Here is a 24,112-nt window from a genome sequence, read left to right as displayed (position 1 = left end):
TTTTGGTTCGTACTGAAGGAGATTTGGATTGGTTAGACTGTCATTATCTGACAATAGGACTGTGTGTGTGTGTGTGTGTGTGTGTGTGTGTCTGCGTTGTGTGTGTGTGTGTTTGAGACAGGGTCGTGCTCTGCCACCCAAGCGGGAGCGCAGTGGTGTGCTCATGGCTCACTGCAGCCTCAAACTCCTGGTCCCAAGCAGTCCTCCCACCTCAGCACCTCAGCCTCCTGAATAGCTGGGACCACAGGCATGAGCCACTATGCCTGGATAATTTTTTTTTTTTTTTGGAGAGACAGGGTTTCTTTATGTTACCCAGGCGGGTCTCGATAGGACCTTGTGTTTTTGAACACTGATACAGTGATTGTGTATGATGGTTAATCCTGTGTTATGAAAGTATATGAAATGGAAAGCTATATTATATAATGTATGGCTCAAAGAGTTAGAGTATATGAAGGCTTTCTAATATTGGCACAAAATATACTGAGTAATTACTTTTAGGTTCATTATCTGCAACTTAAGTCATCTCTTGTTCTTGGATGGATTGTAGGCTTTGCATTTTTCCTTACAGTTTAAATTGCTCAATAAAAGCAGTACTATTAATTCTCTTACTTCAATATACTTTAATATATTGGTTTTTGTTACGTTTTCAATTTTTCTTACTATTGAATATGCTTACTGAAATACTTTTTATGAGAGTGGTATCCCATTTAGAAGTGTGCATTGATAATAAAAATTTCTTAGAAACTAGAAGGGTAAAAGGTGTTGAGAGTTCCTACGTTTTTTACTTTATTTTATTTGTTTGTTTGTTTATTTATTTATTTATTTTTTGAGATGGAGTCTCGCTCTGTCGCCCAGGCTGGAGTGCAGTGGCGCAATCTCAGCTCACTACAAGTTCCACTTCCCGGGTTCATGCCATTCTCCTGCCTCAGCCTCCCGAGTAGCTGGGCCTACAGGTGCCCACCACCACGCCTGGCTAATTTTTGTGTTTTTAGTAGAGACGGGGTTTCACCATGTCAGCCAGGATGGTCTCGATCTCCTGACCTTGTGATCCACCCGCCTCGACCTCCCAAAATGCTGGTATTACAGGCGTGAGCCACCGTGCCCTGCTGGGTTTTTTACTTTAAAAAGAAAAAAGTTCCATTGGCCTTAAACAAGTACAGCTTGTTTGAGCCCATTAAGAAGCAAATGGACTAGAATAGAACCATTTCAGGATCCCAAATAAATGCATTTGAATACTCTGTGGAGAGTTTTGTAAGGAGTCTCTTCATTATTGAGATACAAGCTTTATCTTTTAAAAGTATAATAAAAGAGGTAACAATAGAGATAATCTTTTGCAACTCATTTTTTAACCTATATACTTGAAGATAATTGGCTTCTTTTTCTTATAGACCAATACTTGCCTGTTTGGAGAGGGTAAGTTATTTGAGCACTCTGTGGGAAGTGTTACATTTTGCAGCTAACCAAAATGTTCTTCTATAAGCCAGTTATATCTTCTGTCCTTTTGGTGCTATTTTGGTTAAATGGCTTTTGGGATATAAAATGTGTGGACGATATCCTTGCAGTTTCTTTCAGGATATAGGGTTTGATCTGTCTCTGTTCAGTTTTTAGAAAAATCAAGAAGTATGTTGACTCTGTTGGATTCAATATTTTGGGGATAGGCAGAGAAGGTTGTATAAGAACTGCAGTGATTTAAGTGGAGAGACATTTGACTGGGCTGACAACATGATATCAGTAAAAAGGTGATTCTTTAATTTTTTTTTTTTTTTTTTTTGAGACAGGGTCTTACTCTGTCACCCAGGCTGGAATACAGTGGCGCCATCTCAGCTTACTGCAACCTCTGCCTCCCAGGTTCAAGAGATTCTCTCACCTCAGCCTCCTGGGTAGCTGGGACTATAGGCACATGCCACCACACGCGGCCAATTTTCGCATTTTTTTTTGTAGAGACGGGATTTCACCATGTTGGCCAGGCTTATCTCAAACTCCTAACCTCAGGTGATCCATCTGCCTTGGCCTCCCAAAGTGCTGGGATTTCAGGCATGAGCCGCTGCTCCCAGCCGATGCCTTTAATCTTTAACTTGGATTATTTCTCTGAGGAGCCTCATTTGACTCTAAATTCACAAATCATTTTCATATCATCTACTTTTGGATAGTAAAAGCTAGGCATGTGGCTTTAGCTTTAGCTGGAGGCTCAGCCCCTAAGGTTGAACCTCCACTTTCCTTTTGTATGTGTCCTCTTGGCTTTGTGAATTACCGATAGACTGCTAGAGTTGTGTCCACAGTTTCTGTGTTTCTCTGGACATCAGACATATCTCACTTAGACATCACAGGCTGAGGATATTCACCGTGTCTAAAACTATACTTACTATTTTACCCACCCTCTTAACACCCTCCTTCTGGGTTTCCCAATCAAAGCGTTGCTGTCTAGCTTTGCCATGTTCTTTGATTCCTCCATCCTTCTGATACTTCACACCCAATTCATCTTTTTCATTTTCTCTGTTCTTTTCCTAAATATCTCTTTCATATGTCTTCTAATTTCTGTTTCCATTATCTCTACCCTTCCTAGTTTAAATCCCTATCAGCAGCCTCCTCAGCATTTCTCGTCCACAACCTGCCTTTTCTCCACTCCATTCTGCATGAAGCAAGAGAGTAAATGACTTAAAATACAAACTTGAACTGGTTCCAGTATAGAAACATGTCATTGGTCCCCTATCACCCTGAGGCTGCAGTTAAATTCTTTACTATGTACATATTAAATATATTAATATACACATTATGTTACCTAGCATATATAAGATATATGTTATATATAATAGACATTATATATATTTTAATATGTATTAATATTTAATGCTCTGTAGTTTTGTCACCTCATTGTTCAGGATCTACTATTCCTCACCTCGTCCTAAGTGTCTCTGTCATTTTTCAGATAGCTCATGTTCTGTCTGTAGCTTTAGGTATTCTTAACACTTTTTCTTTCTGGTCCTCAGAGAAAAAAATAATCCATGTAGTTGTATTCATGAGAATCCATTCAGTCTGTGACACACTTGCATCATCAGTCCAGACAGAACTCATTGTGTCCTCATTATACTCCCTGCATTTTCACTTCCCATTCCGAAGCCGCTAGTAGACACACAGAACCGCTTTTATGTATTGCCCTCTTTGAATTAGTATGCATTTTTTGTAAAGTACATAGTATTTCTGTGTATGTTTAGTTTACACAAATACTCTGAGTTGCAGACCTCATTCTGTTTCTTAAAAAGAACACAACAAAACTCAACCGCCTTTGGAAAAAAATCTACAAACTTTTCTGGGTGAATTGCCACCTTGTTTTTGCTTCCCACTGTTATGTAGTATTCCTAAGAATGAAAGTCCTGCTGGGTTGTTTAGTACCAGGGTTACCATTCACCTTTTATTGTGTGTGAGTAATGTTCCCCTAGAGTTGTGCAATGTGGTGGCTCTGGATACATTCCCTAGATTTTATTTAAACATGAGCATGATGATGAACATCTAGATTCTTGTACTTCTCAGCCACCACAGAAAACACTCTGGTGAATATTTCCATATGGGGAGCTATGTGAGAACTTCTCTGAGATATACATTTGGAAGTAGAATTGTCAGGTCATGAAATAAAAGGTTTAATTTGTGTAGGTACTGTCAGATTAGTTTCCTGAATGCCTTCCTAGTTTATGCTTCTTTAGCATGGCAAATTGGCATTATCCAATTCCTACTAATCCAATGAGGGGACGTGGTATCTCATTGTTTTACTTTGTATTTATCTGCTGACTAATGCTTTTGAGGAAAACCATTGTATATTTTTAGCCATTTAGGTTTAGCCTTCTGCAAATTGCCTGTTCATATGCTTTTACATTTTTCTGTCGAGTTTCCCGATTCTCCTTGTTTATTCACAGGGCTTCCTGTATATTCTAGCTATTATTCTATTTATTACCAATGTTAGAGATACGATGGATTGTCACTAAGCCTCTTTCTGGCTTTTTCTTAGCTTAGAGACCAGAAATCTAAAAATGACATTTTTCAGACTCCCTTGCAGGTGATGTTTCAGATGTGATTTAGGTTTGATGGATTTGTGCCAGGTTTAGAAGGCCTTAGTAAGTCCTAAGATTGACTTCTGTTGTTTCTACGTGCAAGCACAGCTGAAAAACTCTAATTCTTCCAGGGCAATGTTAGCAGGGGTCTAGTGTTCAGGTGCCAGCCTTACCGTAACCCAAAAGGGGGCTTGGTTCGCCCATGCGGCTGGTGTGGCTAGAAGTAGGCACAACAGTTGTGGTGCTGGCAGCAGAGGGAGCATCCGGTGATGAGGAGTCCTGCTTCTAGCAGTGGAAGTGTGCTTCTGCAGCCAACAACTTTAGATCAGAGGTGAGGCAGTCACTTCTTTGGTGGCCTGGTCCTGTATAGTGGCTCTGTGAGTGGTTTCTAAAAAGATGCTAGAACCTTTTTATTTAGGCCCTCCATGAATCTGTAAACCAAGTAGTACTCTATAGTAAGTCTCTTCCTATTTAAATGATTTGGAGTGGATTCAGTTCTGTGTAATCATGGGATCTTGACATATAGAGTCAGTTTTAGATATAACAGATCTTCCCCTAATATTTATCCTTCTTTTAAATTTGTAGTGTCCTTGGTTGAACAGAAATACTTAATTTTGATATAGTCAATTTTTTTTTTTTTTGAGACAGTCTCATTCTGTCGCCCAGGCTGGAGTACAGTGGCATGATCATAGCTCACTGCAGCCTTGACTTCCCAGGCTGAGGTGACCCTCCCAACTCAGCCTCCCAAGTAGCTGGGACCACAGACATGCGCCACCAAGCTCGGCTAATTTTCTGTATTTTAAGTAAAGATGGGGTTTCGCCACGTTGCCCAGGTTGGTCTGGAACTCATGTGCTGCCTTCGTTTGCCTCCCAAAGTGCTGGGATTACGGATGTGAGCCACCATGCCTGTGCAAATCTATTTTTAACCTACAGTTTGTGTTATTTTTGTCTCATTTAAGAAATTCTCTTACTCCTAGGTTACAAAAATTCTGCCCTCTGTAGTATTCTATTAACTTTTCTGCCCTCTATAGTATTCTATTAACTTTATCATCTTACCCTTTACATTTAAGTCTTTGATGTAGAGTCCTCTTGGGTGTATGGTGTAATATAGAGCTCAAGTTTTATTTTTCTCCATATGACAAGCCAGTTTTCCCAGCACCATCTACTAATTAGTCTTTTACTCATTGATTTTTGATGCTGCCTTTAGATCATTCCCATATATAGATAAGTCTGTTATGAGGTTTATATTCATTCCTTTTATGTGTATTTTTTTATCTTCAGCAAGTACCATATGGTTCTCATAAATGTGACTTTGCAAAATGTCTGATATCTCCAAAAGAAGTACCTCCTTTTTCAAAGTTGACTTAGTTCATCAATATGGATCCTAGAGTTTTCATATAAATTTATTTTTATTTATTTATTTATTTATTTTTGAGACGGAGTCTCGGTCTGTCACCCAGGCTGGAGTGCAGTGATGTGATCTCGGCTCGCTGCGGCCTCCACCTCCTGGGTTCAAGTGATCCTCCCAGTTCAGCCTCCCGAGTAGCTGGGATTACAGGCGCCCACCACCATGCCTGGCTAATTTTTGTATCTTTAGTAGAGATGAGGTTTCACCATGTTGGCCAGGCTGGTCTTGAACTCCTGGCCTCAAGTGATCCACTCACCTTGGCCTCCTAGAGTGCTGGAGTTACAGGTGTGAACCACCGCACCCGGCCTCCATATAAATTTAGAATAGGTTGTTGAGTTTCTTAAAACATCCTGAAGGTGTTTGATTGAGATTTTAGTCAATTTGTAGATTAAATTGAGGACTGTTTCCACTTTTATACTATTGTTTTATCTGAGAGTGTGAAAGATCTCTTCATTTATTCAGATTATCTTTTATTCATTTTAATAGAGTTTCGACTTTTCTCCATTAAGAGTTTGTGTTTCCTTTGCTGAACTATTTCCTGATGCGTCATATATTTTATTACTAATGGGAATGGAATCTTACTTTAGTTTTATTTCTAGTTGATTATTGTTAGGGTAAAGAAATTGTTTTCGGTATCTATCGAATATCGAATATAAATATTGCATGATTTCCTTTATGAATGTTATTTAAATGTAAAGTTTACTTAGTAAAATCTATAGTTTAGAGTTATATGATATTTTAAATGTAGTGCTTTTTTTTTTACAGCAAATAATTGAAATATAATCATAGAACAGTGTACATTGTGTAGATTCTTTTGAAATTATTGTGGCTTTCTTTTTAGCATTAAATATGGTAAGTTTTTGTGGATTTCCATATTCTTTTTGGGGAGCCATAATCCTAAAACCCAGAAACATTATTAATGTTTTAATTTAGTATGTTGTGTTTTCAACATTAATACAAATTTCACTAATTATTTAAAATGCATCAAAAGCATAATTTAAACAACTATATAATATTTTATCTAATCAGAAAACCATTCATCCCTGGGTATCCATTGCATGCTTTTTCTTAGATTACCTTCTGCCTTTTGGGATGCCTTTTAGACACCTTCATATGATCTTCTTCTTCCACCTAACTCTCCTAATTAAATGATGCTTTCTCCCCAGGCTTCATATGTAGTCTATGTTAACATCCACCCTGAGGGATCCTTTCCCTGCATGTTGACAAATCAAATTTCTAGCTCAGATCTCTCTTGTGAATTTCAGGTGCCAATTTCATATTGTCTTTTGAACATCTTTATAAAGATATGGGAATAGTTTCAAGCTGAACTCATCTTTTCTCCAAACCCAACCTGCTCCCTTATGTAATGTTGGATTCCTGGTGGATAATACCTTCTAGCACAGCCCTTTGCCCCGTTTCTTAAGTGAGAAATCTGGAAGTTGTGCAAGTTAGCCAAGCTACCCCGCTCTTCCGCCTCCTTATATTTAGTTAGTCTCTACATCCTGTTAAAATATACCTCCAAAAATATGTTTTTAAATACTCATCCCCTCCTTTCCAGGAGGCTATTTGCTTATTTATTTATTTTTGACAGAGTTTTTGCTCTTGTTGCCCAGGCTGGAGTGCAATGGCGTGATCTTGGCTCATTGCAACCTCCACCTCCTGGATTCAAGCAATTCTCCTGCCTCCGCCTCCCCAGTAGCTGGGATTACTGGTACCCACCACCACGCCCAGCTAATTTTTATATTTTTAGTAGAGACGGGGTTTCACCATGTTGGCCAGGCTGGTTTCAAACTCTTGACCTTGTGATCTGCCCGCCTCGGCCTCCCAAAGTGCTGGGATTACAGGCATGAGCCACTGTGCCTGGCCTTTCCCAGGAGGATTTTTAATGCCACTCTCCAAGTTTTCCAGTAGCTTTCCATTGACTGTAGGAACACAATTGAAACCTGAGATTTATATTCAAGCTGAAGACTGAATGTGTTCAGGATGAAGGAGTTAGATTTGCTAGCTGTTTGTATGATTCAACTCAGCACAAGGGAGGCCATACCTTATAGAAGGTCCAGTGTTGGAATGCGTGGTCTTGCGACGATCAATGTCATCATCACTGGAGATGTTAAAATAGAGACTGAGAAGATCAAAGGGGCTGGTCATAGCCCTGGAGAGGCTGAACTTGACCACTGATATTCTTTCCAACTAGGAGAGTCAATGATATGCGACTTGAAAAGTCAGAGCAGCAGCTATGGTCTGTGTGACTCATTCTTTTATTTGAGAGTGCTTTAAATATTTATGTAAAACTCTTCAACCAAGTGATTTTAGAAGCTGCCATTTATTAGATTCACTTTTATGGATTTAACTTAATAGATAGAAAAATTAAATTAAAAAATCATTTTTCTTCTGACTTTCTATAGTTTTTCCCTTTTAATCTTGATTTATTACATGACCTTTTAAAAAAATACCAGGAAATTCATAACCTGTCATAGGTCCTGACATCGTTGGTAGTTATCATCATATGTGTTCTATGATATTCTTTTTTCAACTTCGTTAGATTTATTAGATTAAATTTCTCTATTTATTTTTGTCATTTTCAGCGTTTGGTAAATTGAAGTTGGATAGTTTCTTTTTCTCTCTTCCCCAGGGAAAAAAATCCCTTGATGCTAGTCAAATTGAACTTTATATCAATTTTAATAGACCATGTAGTACCAAGAACTCTCTATAACAAAGTCATTTTTTTGAATACTCTGTCTCAGTATGATGTATTTGCTATAATTGATGTAGAACACATCTTTGAATACCTTTCTCAATATCCCTAGTGTCAAGTAACATAAATGCATCAAACGTGTACCTCAGTTCACCACAGAGAACAGTCAACTTCTTCAAAACAATCATGAAGACACATTGCAGGCCCTTTTTCTTGAAGACTGAGAGGATCTTCCTGTAAAGTGTCTAAATCAAAGGTGTACCTGGGTTCGGTGAGTTTTGATTCCTCCAGGGATAGTAGAGTTTCACTCTGCTTTATGTTGGTGCAGATCCCTTTATGAGCCGTGGTCATCTTCATTGCAGATTAGGGCAGGGAGTTCCTCATCCCTGTGTGTTTTGTGACTTGTTTCCTTAATGATTTGTGTAGCTATTGGATTTCATATTTGTTTTCTTTCTTTGAGACAACCCTAGATATTTATCCTTGTGGCAGTCTTCTTTGTACTGTAAAACCTGCAGCATTTTGGACCTAAAACTAGACATGGTAATTTCTATTTGATCATAAATGGCCCTCCTTATTTTTTTTTCTTATTTAGCCAGTATAGGCTGTTAGTATGTGAGATACAGAATATGTGTTATCTCTGTATTCAGTGATATCATAAACTTAAGCAATTATCATTAATGTCTTATAATAGATTTGTTTGTCAACAGCCTTATTTCCTCCTAATATTTCAATTTATAGATTATATGGGATATCAGGGAAGTTTATTAGATAGTTATGTCTGAGCTATAAGGTCAGAGAAAAATTTAATGTGACAAGATATCTGTTTTAATTCTCATTTTGCATAAGATATAGTGACCTGGAAGAAACAGAAACCTATGTTGACACCTTTTAAAATACAGCAACTATCTTGTTCATCCTTCAACCGTTAAAAAATACACAGAAGGGGCCTGGTGCAGTGGCTCACACCTGTAATCCCAGCACTTTGGGAGGCCAAGGCGGATGGATCACCTGAGGTCAGGAGTTCAAGACCAGCCTGGCCAACGTGAAACCCTGTCTCTACTAAAAATACAAAAATTAGCCTGGCGTGGTGGCGAGAGCCTGTAATCTTAGCTACTCAGGAGGCTGAGGCAGGAGAATCACTTGAACCCAGGAGGCGGAGTTGCAATGAGCTGAGATGCTGCCATTGCACTCCAGCCTGGGCAACAGAGTGAGACTCCCCCCCTCAAAAAAAAAAAAAAAAAAAACCACGCACACACGCACGCACACACACACACACACACACACACGGAAAAAATATCAATGACGTATTTGTAGGCTATTAAAATATAAGTTTCAAACAGATGATTAAAATTGAATGCTATTATAGGACATAAAACGCAGTACAAAACTTGCATTTAGCCCTCCCGTGTATATAACCTTAGACATATTACTCAAATATTTGGGCCTTGATTTCTTTACAACAGAATTAGTGGTTTGAACTAAATGATCTCTAAGATTTCTTCTGGCTCCAACATACTGAAGATTAACAGTAGTGGATTGTCACTGAGTCATTTGGTCCTCCTCATGACAATCATTAGTCTTTGGGATGAGTAAAACCAGAAAGGTTACATGTACCATCAAGGGTAGTGGGAGAAAAGCATCTCCTACTGTCTGTCCTCAAAGCTTCTATTCCTGTTTGGACAGTTTCTTGTCTCAGTAAAATGGGAGACTCTCCCTGCTCTATGTTGAAGTCACTGAACCTATGTATACCTTTCATTTAGACACTCTTAGAGGAAGATCCTCTCAGTCTTCCAGAAAAAGTGCCTACAATGCATCTTCTATATTGTTTTGAAGAAGTTGGCTGTTCTCTGTGGTGAACTGAGACCACATTTGATGCATTCATATTACTTGACACTAGAAATATTGAGAAGGGTATTAAAGATGTGTTCCACGTCAATTATAGCAAATACATATACTGAGACACAGACTCTCCCTGCTCTGTGTTGTCAGCAGTTAGGAGCCAGCCCGTACTCTGCATCACTTCTACAAGAGTATGCCAACTACATTGCCTTATGGTATTATTGTTGTTATTATTATTATTATTATTCTTAGTTAAGGGCAGGGAGCATGTTTTCTTCAGATTGTCTTCCTCTAGTAGGCCTAGGACATTCTTTGGGATATGACAGACTCCTAAGTGCTTGGTTATATCTTATGTTTGCTCCTCCCCAACCTCCCAGTTCCACTAAGGATGTTTAATGAAGGCAGTGTGTTCTAAACAGACCGCTTTTAAAATCTTCTTTCTTGGACTTTGGTTGTTGTAAGTAGGTTGTTAGCCCCTGCAGGGCACCGATCGCTGGTCTGTTTCTTTTATATCCTAATGCAGAAAGTTGGTCAGAAGCTTTTCCCAGAGTTGCTGGCTGAGTCAGAAGTAGAAGATCCCTGGAATAAAAATGAGGAAAGCAGAGTGTGCGTCCAGTTTTGGCACTGCCACTTTCCAATCTTATGACTTGGGGCAGACTCTAGAACCTTTTCATTCCTCAGTTAGTTTCTTTGAAGTTGTGATGATAAATCCTGTTCTGCCTACTTCACAGAGCTGACAGTAGATGCAGAAATGCCTTTTACGTTGTATAGCCCTGTTAAAATAAAGTATTTTTTACTTTTTGTAGTGTCGATAGTCAGAGGCCCAATAAAACCCCAGTGCAAGGATAGTTGATTTTACTTCTTCATTGTGCAAGAGGATTGCAACATTTGTTGTGATGGTGAATGAAAACTTCCCACCCACTGCAGTGTCCATACTTGTCTAGGCTTGTGATTTTTGCTTCCCAAGGTAAGAGGAGTATTTACAGCTAGTGTATGACTGCAAAGCTGATTCTACAAGCTTCACTTTTGATTAGCTACAGTGTGGAAGAATATGTGGGAAGAGTGTGAGGGGATTAGTACAGCGATAATTGGAGAACATTAATGATTAGTAAGTCCCCAACTCATTTAATGAATGTTATTTTTGATGTGAATTTAATAAATATAGTAAAACAAATAATACAAGCCCTTTTTTTAAAAAAAAAAAAAATCGAGGTTAGGAATTGTAGCAAGCAGTGTCTTAAATATTACCTTGTTGTTAAAATCTGCTAAATTTAAGAAAAAACCCCCAAAACTTGGTGTATGAAGATATTTGAATCTGTGGTTACCTTGCCTATTACCATACTATTTCAAATGCTTTTAGATCCAACTTATGATTTCCTTCTTTTAAGTTGAACCAAAATTTTTAATCACACTTACAAGTAGAGAGTATTTGAAGTACATCTTGATCATAATAATAACAGGTAACATTTATTGGGTACTGTGTTAAACCTGTTACAAAAATTGTTTCGTTTAATTTTCACATTAAACCTTGGAGGTAATGAGGATGATTATTTCCAATTTCTAGATGAGGAAACAGGATTCCCAGGGGTTATGTAACCTGTCTAAGGCCATACCTAGCATAATGGAAGCATCGATGTTACCGGAAAGGGATCCCAATCCAGACCTTAAGAGAGGGTTCTTGCATCTCGTACAAGAAAGAATTCAGGGCAGTCCTTAGAGTAAAGTGAAAGCAAGTTTATTAAGAAAGTAAAGGAATAAAAGAATGGCTACTCCATAGACAGAGCAGCCCCAAGTGGTTGCCCATTTTTATGGTTATTTCTTGATGGTATGCTAAACAAGGAGTGAATTATTCATGCCTCCCCTTTTTTGACCATATAGGGTAACTCCCTGATGTTGCCATGGCATTTGTAAACTGTCATGGCGCTGGTGGGAGTGTAACAGTGAGGATGATCAGAGGTCACTCTGGTCACCATCTTGGTTTTAGTGGGTTTTAGCGGGCTTCTTTACTGCAATCTGTCTTATCAGTGTCTTATCAGCCTTATCAGCAAGGTCTTTATGACCTGTATCTTGTGCTGACCTCCTACTCATCCTATGACTAAGAATTTCTTAACATCCTGGGATTGCATCCCAGTAGGTCTCAGTCTTATTTTACCTAGCCCCTATTCAAGATGGAGTCGCTCTGGTTCAAACATCTCTGACATCAGGATTGGGATCCAGGAAGTAGCTTCTGTTGTTTAAGCTGTGGCTGCAATCCCATGCCTCCCCACATGGGTGTACTTCATGAAGTCAAGGTACAGAGTCCATGTGTTTTCAGTGGAAAGGAATGGGCAGAAAATAAGGATCACTTTCCATCCTATAAAAGAATGAGAGAATTGTTTATGGTTATACTATTCTAGATTTCTTCATTTCTGTATAATTAGGTATATAATATGTAATATGTGTGATCAGTGACATGGGCCTTTCCTAGATAAAGATAGCGTGACCTTTGACAAGACACCTAACATCCTTAGGCCTGCATTTTCTTTCTTTTTTATTTTTTATTTTTAAGACGGAGTCTCACTCTGTCACCAGGCTAGAGTGCAGTGGTGTGATCTCAGCTCACTGTAATCTCCGCCTCCTGGGTTCAAGGGATTCTCCTGCCTCAGCCTCCCGAGTAGCTGGGACTACAGGCACACACCACCACGCCAGGCTAATTTTTGTATTTTTAGTAGAGACGGGGTTTCACCCTGTTGACCAGGTTGGTCTCTGTCTCTTGACCTCATGATCTGCCAGCCTCAGCCTCCCAAAGTGCTGGGATTACAGGCATGAGTCACCGTGCCTGGACAGGCCTGCATTTTCTAGTTAAGAAAATGACAATAGAGGCTGGGTTTGAAGGACAGAAAGATGGCCCCTCCCATTGGGTCTTGTATTTGGGTGGAGGGAGGAAAGGGAGCAGAAAAAGCCCAAGAAACTTTGTCCCTCTCCTGCCTTCATCTTTATAGAGTTATAAATTCCTCAGAAATTAGCATTTAGATACTTATAAAGTTTATAACAATCTGTGCTGTAGAGATGATTTTTATCAGCTTTCGAGAATTTTCTCTAGTTGCAGTGTTGCTACAGCTGCTGGGGGTGTGTTCCCTCGGCAGTGGTAGAGCCTAACTCTTCCTTTATGGTGATTCCATTCGAATTTTCCTGATAAGTGACCCTGGGACAATGTGTGCTTCTGAAGGCCCCCCTAGCTGACCCTGTGGTCCGGGCCCTAGGGACTGACCTTCTAGCTGGCACCAGCCCCTGCTGTGAAATGGCTGCTGCCCACAGGCAGTGTTTTGTGAGCTGTTCATTCAGCAGATAGATTTTTGGCAAATTGACTTAGTGCTGTTTTGCAAAGAGTAAGAGCTCAGGAAATATGGTTGAATAAATAAATGTATGCAAATATGAAGTGAAATGCAGGTTTGAAAACTGGACACTTGAAAAAGTTAAAATTATTCTAGGGCCAATGATTTTCATTTATTGGTGTGGTTGACATGTCTGTCTAGGAACAGTGATTTGACCGAGGAGTAGAGTGAGGGGACGGGGGATACCTTGACTGGGGGGGGATATTGTAGTCACGGGGTGTGAAAGCGAGTGCCAGAGGGAAGCTGGAAGCCTGTGGTTTGCACAGTTAAGAAGTAAGGTTGTGGCCAGGCACCGGGGCTCACGCCTGTGATCCCAGCACTTTGGGAGGCTGAAGTGGGCGGATTGCCTGAGGTCAAGAGTTTGAGACCAGCCTGGCTAACATGATGAAACCCTGTCTCTACTAAAAATACAAAATTGGCCGGGCGTGGTGGCACACACCTGTGGTCCCAGCTTTTCGGGAGGCAGGAGAGTCGCTTGAACCCTGGAGGTGGAGGTTGTGGTGAGCCGAGATCGTGACACTGCACTCCAGCCTGGGGGACGGAGCAAGACTCCGTCTCAAAAAAAAAAAAATAAAAAAAAGTAAAGTTGTGTTTGGAAGGCTTCAGGGCAGCCCATTCTCCCTACTTTAGATTCAAGGCGTCCTATTTAGTAGGTGAGTGTCTCCCGATTAAATCCTCAATTATCAAATGCAGGAAGAGAAATAAAAGTTGATGTCTCCGTCCACTCCCGGTGACCCGGTCAAATTACATTCCTTGAATAGAAAAGGAGTTCAGTGTATAGTCTAGCTGGAGTGTGTCTCCTGGAAATAACAAAAACTGTTCACCTTCCCGCCACAGTGATTTTGACTCTTTAATAAACTGGGTTCATATCTCTTGCTTTTACAAAATCAGGAACATGCTTTGTTTAGCTCTGTGTCTTGAACTTTCACATGATTTTTGTGTCACATATTTCTATGCAATTAAATCTTTTTAATAGTGTGATTGAAGATATTTTGTTGTGAAAGTTGAATATACACACTTAGAGAATTAAATGAATTCCCATGAATCCATCACTCAGCTTCAGTAAGCATCAATATTTTCAATGCCATAATAGTTTTATCAACCCCCTTTTTCCCCTTCTACCCCATGCCACCTACTTTTTTGTGAAATAATTTAAAACAAGCTCCAGACATCATGTTATTTTAGTATCAAATATGTGTCTCAAAAATGGACTTTAAAAATATGCTACAATGCCATTCTTTATATTGAAAGCAAATAGATTGAGTTGTTCAATATTACCCTAGTCCATCCTCAGAACTCTCTGATACTCTAGAATGGATGCTAGGTGCAATCTGACAGTTGATTTGGTTCATGCTCAGTTCTCCCTTCTTTTGTTCCACAGGCTGGGGGACGGCGGGAGAGCTTGATGGGGGGTGCTGTGTACTTTATGATCACCCCCAGCAGGGGCCCACCAAGTCTGGCTTTCTCAATTGTCCTGAAGCTGTGAATGATCCCTGGGTTTGAGGCTGACAGCTTGATCCTTTCTTTGCAAGCATTTCAATTGACATTTTCTCTAATGGATTTTCCATCCACTTGCTGTTCATTAAGTGAGCCCATTATTTCATTAGGAATTGCAAAATGGTGATTTTCTAATTCTATCATTTCTTTTGCACATTTTGGCCGGAATTTTTCTGTATTGAAGACTTTTCTTTATTCACGAGGTATGGTTGTTACCCTGAAATACAGATCTCTCTAGAAAGGCAGCATAAATGCTTCATTATTTCCTATTCTGTTAGCAGTGCCCTAGCATTCTCCAGTGATAGCTGATGTTTTATTTTTCTGGTTTCTTTATATATATTCAATATGTTTAAATCAATTAAGTTATTATTCTTTCTGTAATAGCATGGCTTTTAATGGCTCTATAGTTAACAGTCATGTGTATAAAGCTATCATTTCCTTTTTTATTTATGTCTTTATTGTTGGACATTTTAGTTCCTTTTAATTTTGGTACTGTTAATAATCTATTTGTTATAGTACCAGGAACTGTGATAAATACTCGACATGCATTATCTCATTTAATCGTCATAATACTCCTATGATGCATCACTCTGAGGATACCTCTGAATATTTACCTAGAATAGCTTTTATAAAGTTGAATTTCTGGGTCAAAGGGGTGAATTTTTAAAGATCACTGACACACATGGCCAAATTGCCCCTTGAAGCTTTCCTTGTCGGTGCTGATGCTCACTTCTGGGTTTTGGGGTACCTTGAGTTCAGCTTGAGGGACACTGGAGGAGCAAAATTGGTAAACCTGCTGGTTTGGTGGTTCTTTGAATTCTCATCTTTTTCCCCAGTCCTCCTGCTTTTACAATACAGTCTTGTCACAGAGCCAACCCCAAAACTGGGGTTCTGCCCGGGCGACCACATGGGTTCTTGGCTTCCCTCAGGAAGGAATTCAAGAGGGAACCACAGAGTAAAGGGAAAGCAAGTTTATTAAGAAAGTAAAAGAATAAAAGGGTGGCTACCCCATAGGCAGAGCAGCCCCGCGGGCTTCTGGCTGGCTATTTTTATGGCTATTTCTTGATCATATGCTAAACAAGGGGTGGATTATTCATGAGTTTTTTGGAAAATGACAGGAAATTCCCAGCATTGAGGGCTTCTCCCCCTTAAAGACCATACAGGGCAACTTCCTGACTAGTCAGTGCATTCACAAAGGTCTGCCCAGTTTCAAAGAATGGGGTATTTAGAGACTGGGTGAGATTATGGAGAGAATATGGAAAGAGTTGAGAGAATAAGCCGTGGGGTGAGCCTGAAAGCACTCCTACATTGCCATGTTGGGGAGAGAAGCCATTAAAAGGGACTTGGGAGAAAATGTCTAGCGAGTTAGAGAAAACAGGGGAGGGGAATATCATGAGATGAGAATAAAATGCTTTAAGGAGTAGGAGTAAATCAGCAGTGAAATTTTTCTGAAAGATAAACTAAGTAGGATGAAGACAGAAATGTTGGCTGGGTGTAGCAGCTCACCCATGTGGTCCCAGCACTTTGGGAGGTTGAAGCAGGAGGATTGCTCGAGCCCAGAAGTTTGAGGCTGCAGTGAGCTATGGTAGGACCATTGCGTTCTGACCTGGGTGACAGAGGGAGACCTTATCTTTTTTTAAAAAAAAATGGAAAAACAAAAAGTTACTGATACCATGCTGGCCAGCAATTTCTGGCACATCATGGGGATGGAAAACAAATTAGAGCAGACTGAGCAAGGAGGGAGAGGTAGCAAACGTCGTTAATTCCAGTTAGTGTTTTGATGTGAAGGGAAGCCAAGCAGTGGAATAGTAGGTGGGAGCCGAGAGTGATTTGGCTCAAGGGAGGATTTGTTCTTTCGGATTTTTTTTTTTTTTTAAGCATGTTTGTGTGATACTGGGAATGTCCAGCAAAGAGGGAGGTGTTTGTATTTCAGGAGAGAAGGGATAGCCAAAGAAGTGATATCTTGGCAAGCAATAAGGAATTCAGCTCACAACACAAGGGAAAGAACTGGCTGTTGTTTGTAACAGGGCCTCTTTCCATTGTGAGGAAGACAAGTGTGAGCATTTTTGCATATTTGGAATTTGTCTCAGTAAATCATTTGACAATATCATCTCATCATTGGAAAGAATGGGTCAGGTGGGGAGAAGATTATTTAAGCATTGTATTGGAGTGGAAGCTTACATGAGAACACACAGCAGTGTTGACCTCATTGAGGTATATAGCTGTGCACTGAAAGTGAAGACAGACAACACCTGCATGGCTTTCTTTTTTTTCTTTTTTTTTTTTTTTGAGATGGAGTCTTGCTCTGTTGCCCAGACTGGAGTGCAGCGCGATCTCGGCTCTCTGCAACCTCCACCTCCCAGGTTCAAGCAATTCTCCTGCCTCAGCCTCCTGAGTAGCTGGGACTACAGGCGCGTGCCACCACACCCGGCTAATTTTTTTGTATTTTCAGTACAGATAGGGTTTCACCGTGTTAGCCAGTATAGTCTTGATCTCCTGACCTCATGATCCACCTGCCTTGGCCTCCCAAAGTGCTGGGATTACAGGCATGAGCCACCACGCCCAGGCTACCCATGTGACTTTCTTTTACAATGTTCAGTTGTTCAGGTGCAGGCAAAGAGAAAGTGGATGGCTGCGCCGAAACAGGTTGTGGTTTCACCTGACAAGCGTGGTGGAGGGAAAGAGGGATAAGAGAGCTGAAGTGTTTGAAGTATTTAATTATAGTGATAGAACATAGAATTTAAGCCTCTGAGGAAGGAAGTGACACAGCACGGGTGACAGATTGTGCAACAGTAGTAGGGATAACTGGTATTCAAGGTCAGCATGGTGGATGGAGCTTTAGAAGGGGTTCTAGAGTAAGAGTCTAAAGGTAGAAGGTAGTTCTCAGGAGTTAGATGTTCCTTTCAGGCATTTGTACATAGATTCATTGATGATCAAAAAATTAATTGATTATCCCCTCTTTGCCAGCCACTCCTTGAGGTCCTGAGTAAAAGGTGGTAAACACACAGCAGGGATTGCCGAAATGGAGTTTACACTCCAGGAGTAGGAGACAGATCACAGACTTACATAAATTCAAGGACTAAGCTCTCTGAAGAATCAAGTGGATAATGGGAACAAGAGTAATGGGGCGTGCTCCTTCAGAAAGGGTTTTAGGAAGTTCTCTTGGTGAAAGTGACCACTGACTGGAGACCTGAATGAGATGAAGGAGTGAGGGAGTCATTGATGTATCTGGGGGAAGAGTGTTCTGGTGCAAAAGGCTTCATGGTGAGAGTTAGCTCAGTGTGTTCCAGGAGGAGAAGGCCGGTAGGCAAGAGTGGTGAGAGGTGGGAGGTAGGGAGGTGGCTCTTGCATCTGGTGAGTGTTGCGGGGTTGTGACTGACTGGGTTATAAAATAATTTACTGCAACAGTAGTGAGGTGAAGAAGGCAAGTTTATTAGAGAGTAAGTACGTTGCAAAGGAGCAACGGGTAGCACAGCAGAGAAGGGGCTGTCTGCCAAGGGGCAGGGGCTGGGGTAAAGTTTGATAGGGTCCTGCTTGTGGGGCTACGTGCAAATAAAGTGATGCTGCTGGGGCTGCATGCAGAGTGAGGTATTTGGGAACAGGATAGTGTGCAAGTGGGTTGTTTGTGGTTAACCATCTCTTGGAACAATGGTTCTCCCCCACCTGGGACCCCCCTTCCTCGTTGTTGCTAACTTACCTATCAGGACTCCACAGTGACGGATTTGATTTTACTCTGAGGGTGATGGGAGGCCACTGGAGAGTTTGGAGTAAACTTTGGAATTGATCTTCTGGAGGTGGTACAGTTCCTGATAGTGACCGCTTTGAGGCTGTGAGATGGGAATGGGTGGCTATTTTGTGGTGGAGAAAATGTTAGCTGGAGGCAAGGGGCTCAAGGTCTTAGGCGAGGTATCCTCCTGAGCACAGGTTTGCTCTCCATGTGGATGTCCAAATCACTAAGAATGATAGGAGTAGAGGTGGAACGGGGGCAAGGAGGTGAGTTATTTAGTGAATGACCAGGGGAGGGAATAACTAGAGGTTAGTGGATGGCAGAAAGGAGGAGGGATAGTAGAGTCTAGCCAGTGGCAGGAATTTTCAAAAAAGCTCATGGTTTTGGAGGAGAATAAATCATCTGGAAGTGTTCATGGGGAACAAGGAGGTTTCCCACATTTTGTCCCTCAAATGTGAGGGATTTGACTTAAAATGCCTCCACCTGGCCAGGCATGGTGGCTCATACCTATAGTCCCAGCACTTTGGGAGGCTGAGGTGGGTGGATCACGAGGTCAGGAGTTTGAGACCAGCCTGGCCAACATGGTGAAACCTCGTCTCTACGAAAGATACAAAAAATTAGCCAGGTGTGGTGGCACGTGCCTGTAATTTCAGCTACTCAGGAGGCTGAGGCAGGAGAATCGCTTGAACCCAGGAGACGGAGGTTGCAGTGAGCCGAGATCTCTCCATTGTACTCCAGCCTGGGCGACAGGGCGATACTCCATCTCAAACAAACAAACAAACAAACAAACAAACAAACAAACAAAAAAGCCTCCACCTGAGACGATTGCAAGGCGAGGAGATCCTCAAGCAGAAGCCAAGTTATCACTAAGGAAGGAGGTGAAGTTTCTTTAGAGAGAGGTTAGGCGTGGGGTTCTCAGCCTGGGGTTATTTTTGCGCCTGCCCCAGGATACATTTGGCAATGTCTGGAGACATTTTTGGCTGTTACCGCTGGGGGCAAGTGGCTGTGCTACTGCCATCCAGTAGTAATGGCCAGGGATGCTGCTAAAAGCACGGGATAATTTTCCCCACTGCCCCTAAACACGGAAATACCAGGCCCAGGATTTCGACAGGGTTGTGGTAGAGAAACCCTTCATTAAGGATTTCGGGATATATGCTTTCTTGGAAGTGGAGTTCCAACAGGTCATCATTCTCTCTCTTCCACACTGTTCTGGACTCTTTTGATAATTTTTGGCTTGATATACACATACACATTTACTCTCAGTCACACACATGCAAGATCCTGATGCCCTTATTTTTTGTCATATACATTATCCGAGTGGTAGGAAAGAATTAGTTTTAGGGCTATTTCCAGTAATTCAGTAAGATGAATACAACAATATACTGTTCTAATAATTAATCACCTGAGAATTGAGGGATGCTCTTTCCTAGATATTTAGTTCTAGTTAGATGCAGGCAAACTGAAGTTCTGTAGGGGAAAACTTTTTTATTTCCCCTCAAAAAAATCCTGGGAGACCAAAGAATGTTCTCTAATGACCGGAAGAAATGGAGAAAATAGAGAGACCTCTTGTGTCCTGCTTTGTCACTCGAAATATCAAAGGCAGCTTTTGAGATTTGTTTTATAGACAGAAATAAGAAGAGGCATAACAATTGCATGACTAGTATCCTGATAGAATTGAACATTTATGCATTTGAAATGTAGTTATTGTAACTGAAGTATAGACTTGGCCTGGTTTTGCAAAGCCCGGAGCTAAGAATGGTTTTTACACGTTCAAAGTTGCTCAAAACAAAATTAAACCATTGAAAAATATGCGACAGAGACCTTACGTGGCTCATAAAGACTAAAATACTTACTATGTGGCCCTTTACGTAAAAAGTTTGATGGTATAGACTGATAAATCATTTCCAATTCTGGCTATATGAATGAATCTGTCATAGCATTGTGTTTATTCAGAAATCCTGAAAATATTTATTGATGCTTTTTATGTGCAAGTGGCCAAGTTTGCAAGACAGATGCTGGTCATCAGCAAGTTTGCATTTCAGTGAGGAAGGTCAGCTTTAAGCAAATGATTGCATAACCAATTAGATAAAATAATTAATTCCACAAAGAAATTATGAAGGGTTCCAAAAGAGCATGGAAGGGGATTACTGAAGACTTTTCTGGATAACAGTTGATCTAAATTTGAAGAAAGAATCTGCTGATTAGAAGGAGGAGCAATTGTGACCCCAGAAAGGACCCTAGAGATTTTCCATTTCCTCTGATGAAAGTTTATGAACGCAAAACAAGCTACAGAAATGTTTGAAATTAAAGAGCTAGGCCAGGCACGGTATTTCACGCCTGTAATCCCAGCAATTTGGGAGGTGAGGTAGGTGGATCATTTGAGGTCAGGAGTTCAAGACCAGCCTGACCAACATGGTGAAACCTCATCTCTACTAAAAATACAAAAAAATTAGATGGGCGTAGTGGTGCATGCCTGTAGTCCCAGCTACTTGGGAGGCTGAGGCAGGGGAATCGCTTGAACCGGGGAGGCGGAGGTTGCAATGAGCCAGACCACATCACTGCACGAGTGACAGAGCGAGAGTCTATCTAAAAAAAAAGTGTCAGAAATAAAATAAGGCCCATAGCTATGACTCTGCACTCTCGCTAACATTAGAACCAACTGACGACCCATAGAAAACTGATGCCTGAGCCCTGCTTCCAGCAATTCTGTTCTCCCAGGTGATCCTCAGTTTCAGCCAAGATTGAGAACCTGTGGCCTAAGTGGACCCGGGCCCTCTAGGATCCTCAGCCAGTGTCTTATTTATTTATTTATTTTTGAGACAGAGTCTCGCTCTGTCAGCAGGTTGGAGTGCAGTGGCACGATCTCGGCTCACTGCAAGCTCCGCCTCCCGGGTTCAAGTGATTCTCTTGCCTCAGCCTCCCGAGTAGCTGGGACTACAGGCGCCAGCCACCACGCCCGGCTAATTTTTTTTTTTTTTTTTTTTTTGATTTTTAGTAGAGACGGGGTTTCACCATGTTAGCCAGGATGGTCTCGATCTCCTGACCTCGTGATCTGCCTGCCTCGGCCTCCCAAAGTGCTGGGATTACAGGTGTGAGCCACTGCACCCGGCCCAGTATCTTCTTATTATGCCTCTCTTGCCTTTTTTTTAGGGAAATAGTAAAAAAAAAAAAAAAGGCCTTAAGTTCAGACCTATGCTAGAGTTATATTTCTGAGGAGCATCTGAGAGAAATGTGAATTTTTATCCCTTTTCTGGGTGACTTATTTTTATTTTGTTGGCCAGCTCTCTTCACTTGTGGGTTGGTGCCTTTGCCTCCTGCCTCTTTGTCTCTTCATTCTCTGTCCTCGTCATGATGGACACTGTGAATGTCAGTCACTGATATTTCTGAGTCTAAATGGCGGCATGTTGGGTTACGAACTGCTTCCTTTGAGAGCCATCTGCAATTAAATTCAAGGGGTTTAGCCTTTATATCCAATATTTATTTATTTATTTATTTATTTATTTATTTATTTATTTATTAGTTTTTGAGACAGAGGTTCACTCTTGTTGCCCAGGCTGGAGTGCAATGGCATGATCTTGGCTCACTGCAATCTCTACCTCCTGGTTTCAAGCGATTCTCCTGTCTCAGCCTCCTGAGTAGCTGGGATTATAGACACCCGCCACCACGCCTGGTTATTTATTTATTTATGTATTTGAGATGGAGTTTCGCTCTTGTTTCCCAGGCTAGAGTGCAATAGTGCGATCTCAGCTCACTGCAACCTCCGCCACCCAGGTTCAAGCGATTCTCCTGCCTCAGCCTCCCGAGTAGCTGGGATTACAGGCGCCTGCCACCACGCCTGGCTATTTTTTGGTGTTTTTAGTAGAGATGGGGTTTTGCCATGTTGGCCAGGCTGGTCTTGAACTCCCAACCTCAGATGATCCACCCGCCTTGGCCTCCCTAAGTGCTGGGATTACAGGTGTGAGCCACTGTGTCTGGCCTTGGATCCAAATTTAAATCCAAAATTGGATTTACCAATTAAATCCAAAAGGGAGCTGAGTGAGGTGGTGTGTGCCAGTAGCTCTAGCTACTTGGGAGGCTGAGGCAGGAGGATGGCTTGAGCCCAGGAGTTTGAGGTAAGCTTCGGCAACATAGTGAGACCTCATCTCTGTTAAAGAAAAAACCCAGCTGGTTGTGGTGGCTCACACCTATAAATCTAGCCACTCAGGAGGCTTAGGTGGGAGAATTGCTTGAGCCCAAGAGTTCAAGGCCAGCCCGGGCAACATAGCAAGACCCTGTCTGAATTAAGAATCTTAGATGGAAGCTGTGTAGCCCATAACTTGGCCTGTTCTCTTTTGAGGCAGGAGGTATTTGGGGGGATGAGAGAGCAAACCAGTTCTGTAGTTTTTTATGTGGCAACTGTGGCCTCAGACTACAGAGCTTTCTCCTAGCCTGAGAGGCTCCTGTCAGTAGCCTTGGAAACGGTGCTGCTCCCTGGCAGTGTTTACCCAGCCGCTGTCCCCTGGTGAGTTCAGAGCCAGGTGATCGGCAGTGCTCCCTCTTAATGACTGTGTTTCATCTGCAGGGCGAACACTGTTGGAGAAGCTGTTCAGCCAGCAGGAGAACGGGCCTCCAGAAGAAGCAGAGAAGTTTTGCTCACGGATCATTGCCATGGGTCTTCTCCTTCCTTTTAGTGATTGCTTCAGGGAACCGTGTAATCAGAATGCCCAGACCAATGCAGCTTCGTTTGATGTAAGTAGGAGAAATCACTTCTGTCTGTGAGGCAGATTTGCTGTTGAAATAGCAACTACGATGTGTGTCTGCCCAGTCACCCTATAATTTAAAAACAACATGTGATGCAAGCATTCTTTTTTCCTTAGCTGCTCAACAGCTCAGTATGTCTGTTTGTACACTAAAAAAAAAAAAAAAACTAGAGTATTAAGTACATTTGCCAAACCTCCTTTTCTTAACAGATGGTCACTCAGGAGTTCTCTAGCCTGCTTTAATCAGCGATGATTTTAAAAAGTGATTTCTGAATTATTTTTAATTGCGGTAAAATACAGATAACGTAAAATTTACCATTGTAACCATTTTTAAATGTACCGTTTAGCGGCATCAAATACATTGATGTGGTTGTGCATCTACCACCACCATCCATCTTTAGAACTCTTTTTTATCATCCAAAATAAACCCTGTACCCATTAAACAATAACTCCCCATTCTCCTCTTTCCCCAAGCCCCTAGCGACCACCATTCTCCTTCTGTCTCTATGAATCTGACTACGCTAGGTAGCTCATATAAGTGGAATCATGCAGTATTTGTCCTTTTTGTGGCTGGCTTATTTCACTTAGCCTAATGTCTTTGAGATTCATCCGTGTTGGAGCATGTGTCAGAATTCCCTTCCTTTTTAAGGCTGAATAATATTCCATTGTAGGTATATGTCACATTTTGTTTATCCATTCATCTGTCAATGGACACTTGGCTTGTTTCCACCTTTTGCTATAATGCTGCTATGAATATGGGCTCATAATGAGTGAATAATGCCGCTGTGAA

At 41.3% G+C, this 24,112-nt stretch overlaps 1 protein-coding gene across 1 annotated transcript in view; it reads left to right on the top strand.

The window, feature by feature from the left end:
* The window catches only part of FMN2 (formin 2), a 398,910-nt gene that overhangs the window by 9,347 nt on the left and 365,451 nt on the right, over nucleotides 1-24,112 (top strand). The window contains exon 2 of the mRNA XM_015127101.3: nucleotides 23,145-23,311. Coding sequence (XP_014982587.3) covers nucleotides 23,145-23,311 — 167 coding nt within the window. The remainder of the gene's footprint in view (nucleotides 1-23,144; nucleotides 23,312-24,112) is intronic.

Source organism: Macaca mulatta, chromosome 1 (genome assembly GCF_049350105.2).
Source record: "Macaca mulatta isolate MMU2019108-1 chromosome 1, T2T-MMU8v2.0, whole genome shotgun sequence".
Classification (NCBI taxonomy): Eukaryota; Metazoa; Chordata; class Mammalia; order Primates; family Cercopithecidae; genus Macaca; species Macaca mulatta.
Note: the sequence above shows the minus strand (reverse complement) of the source record. Positions and strands in the feature narration are given on the sequence as shown.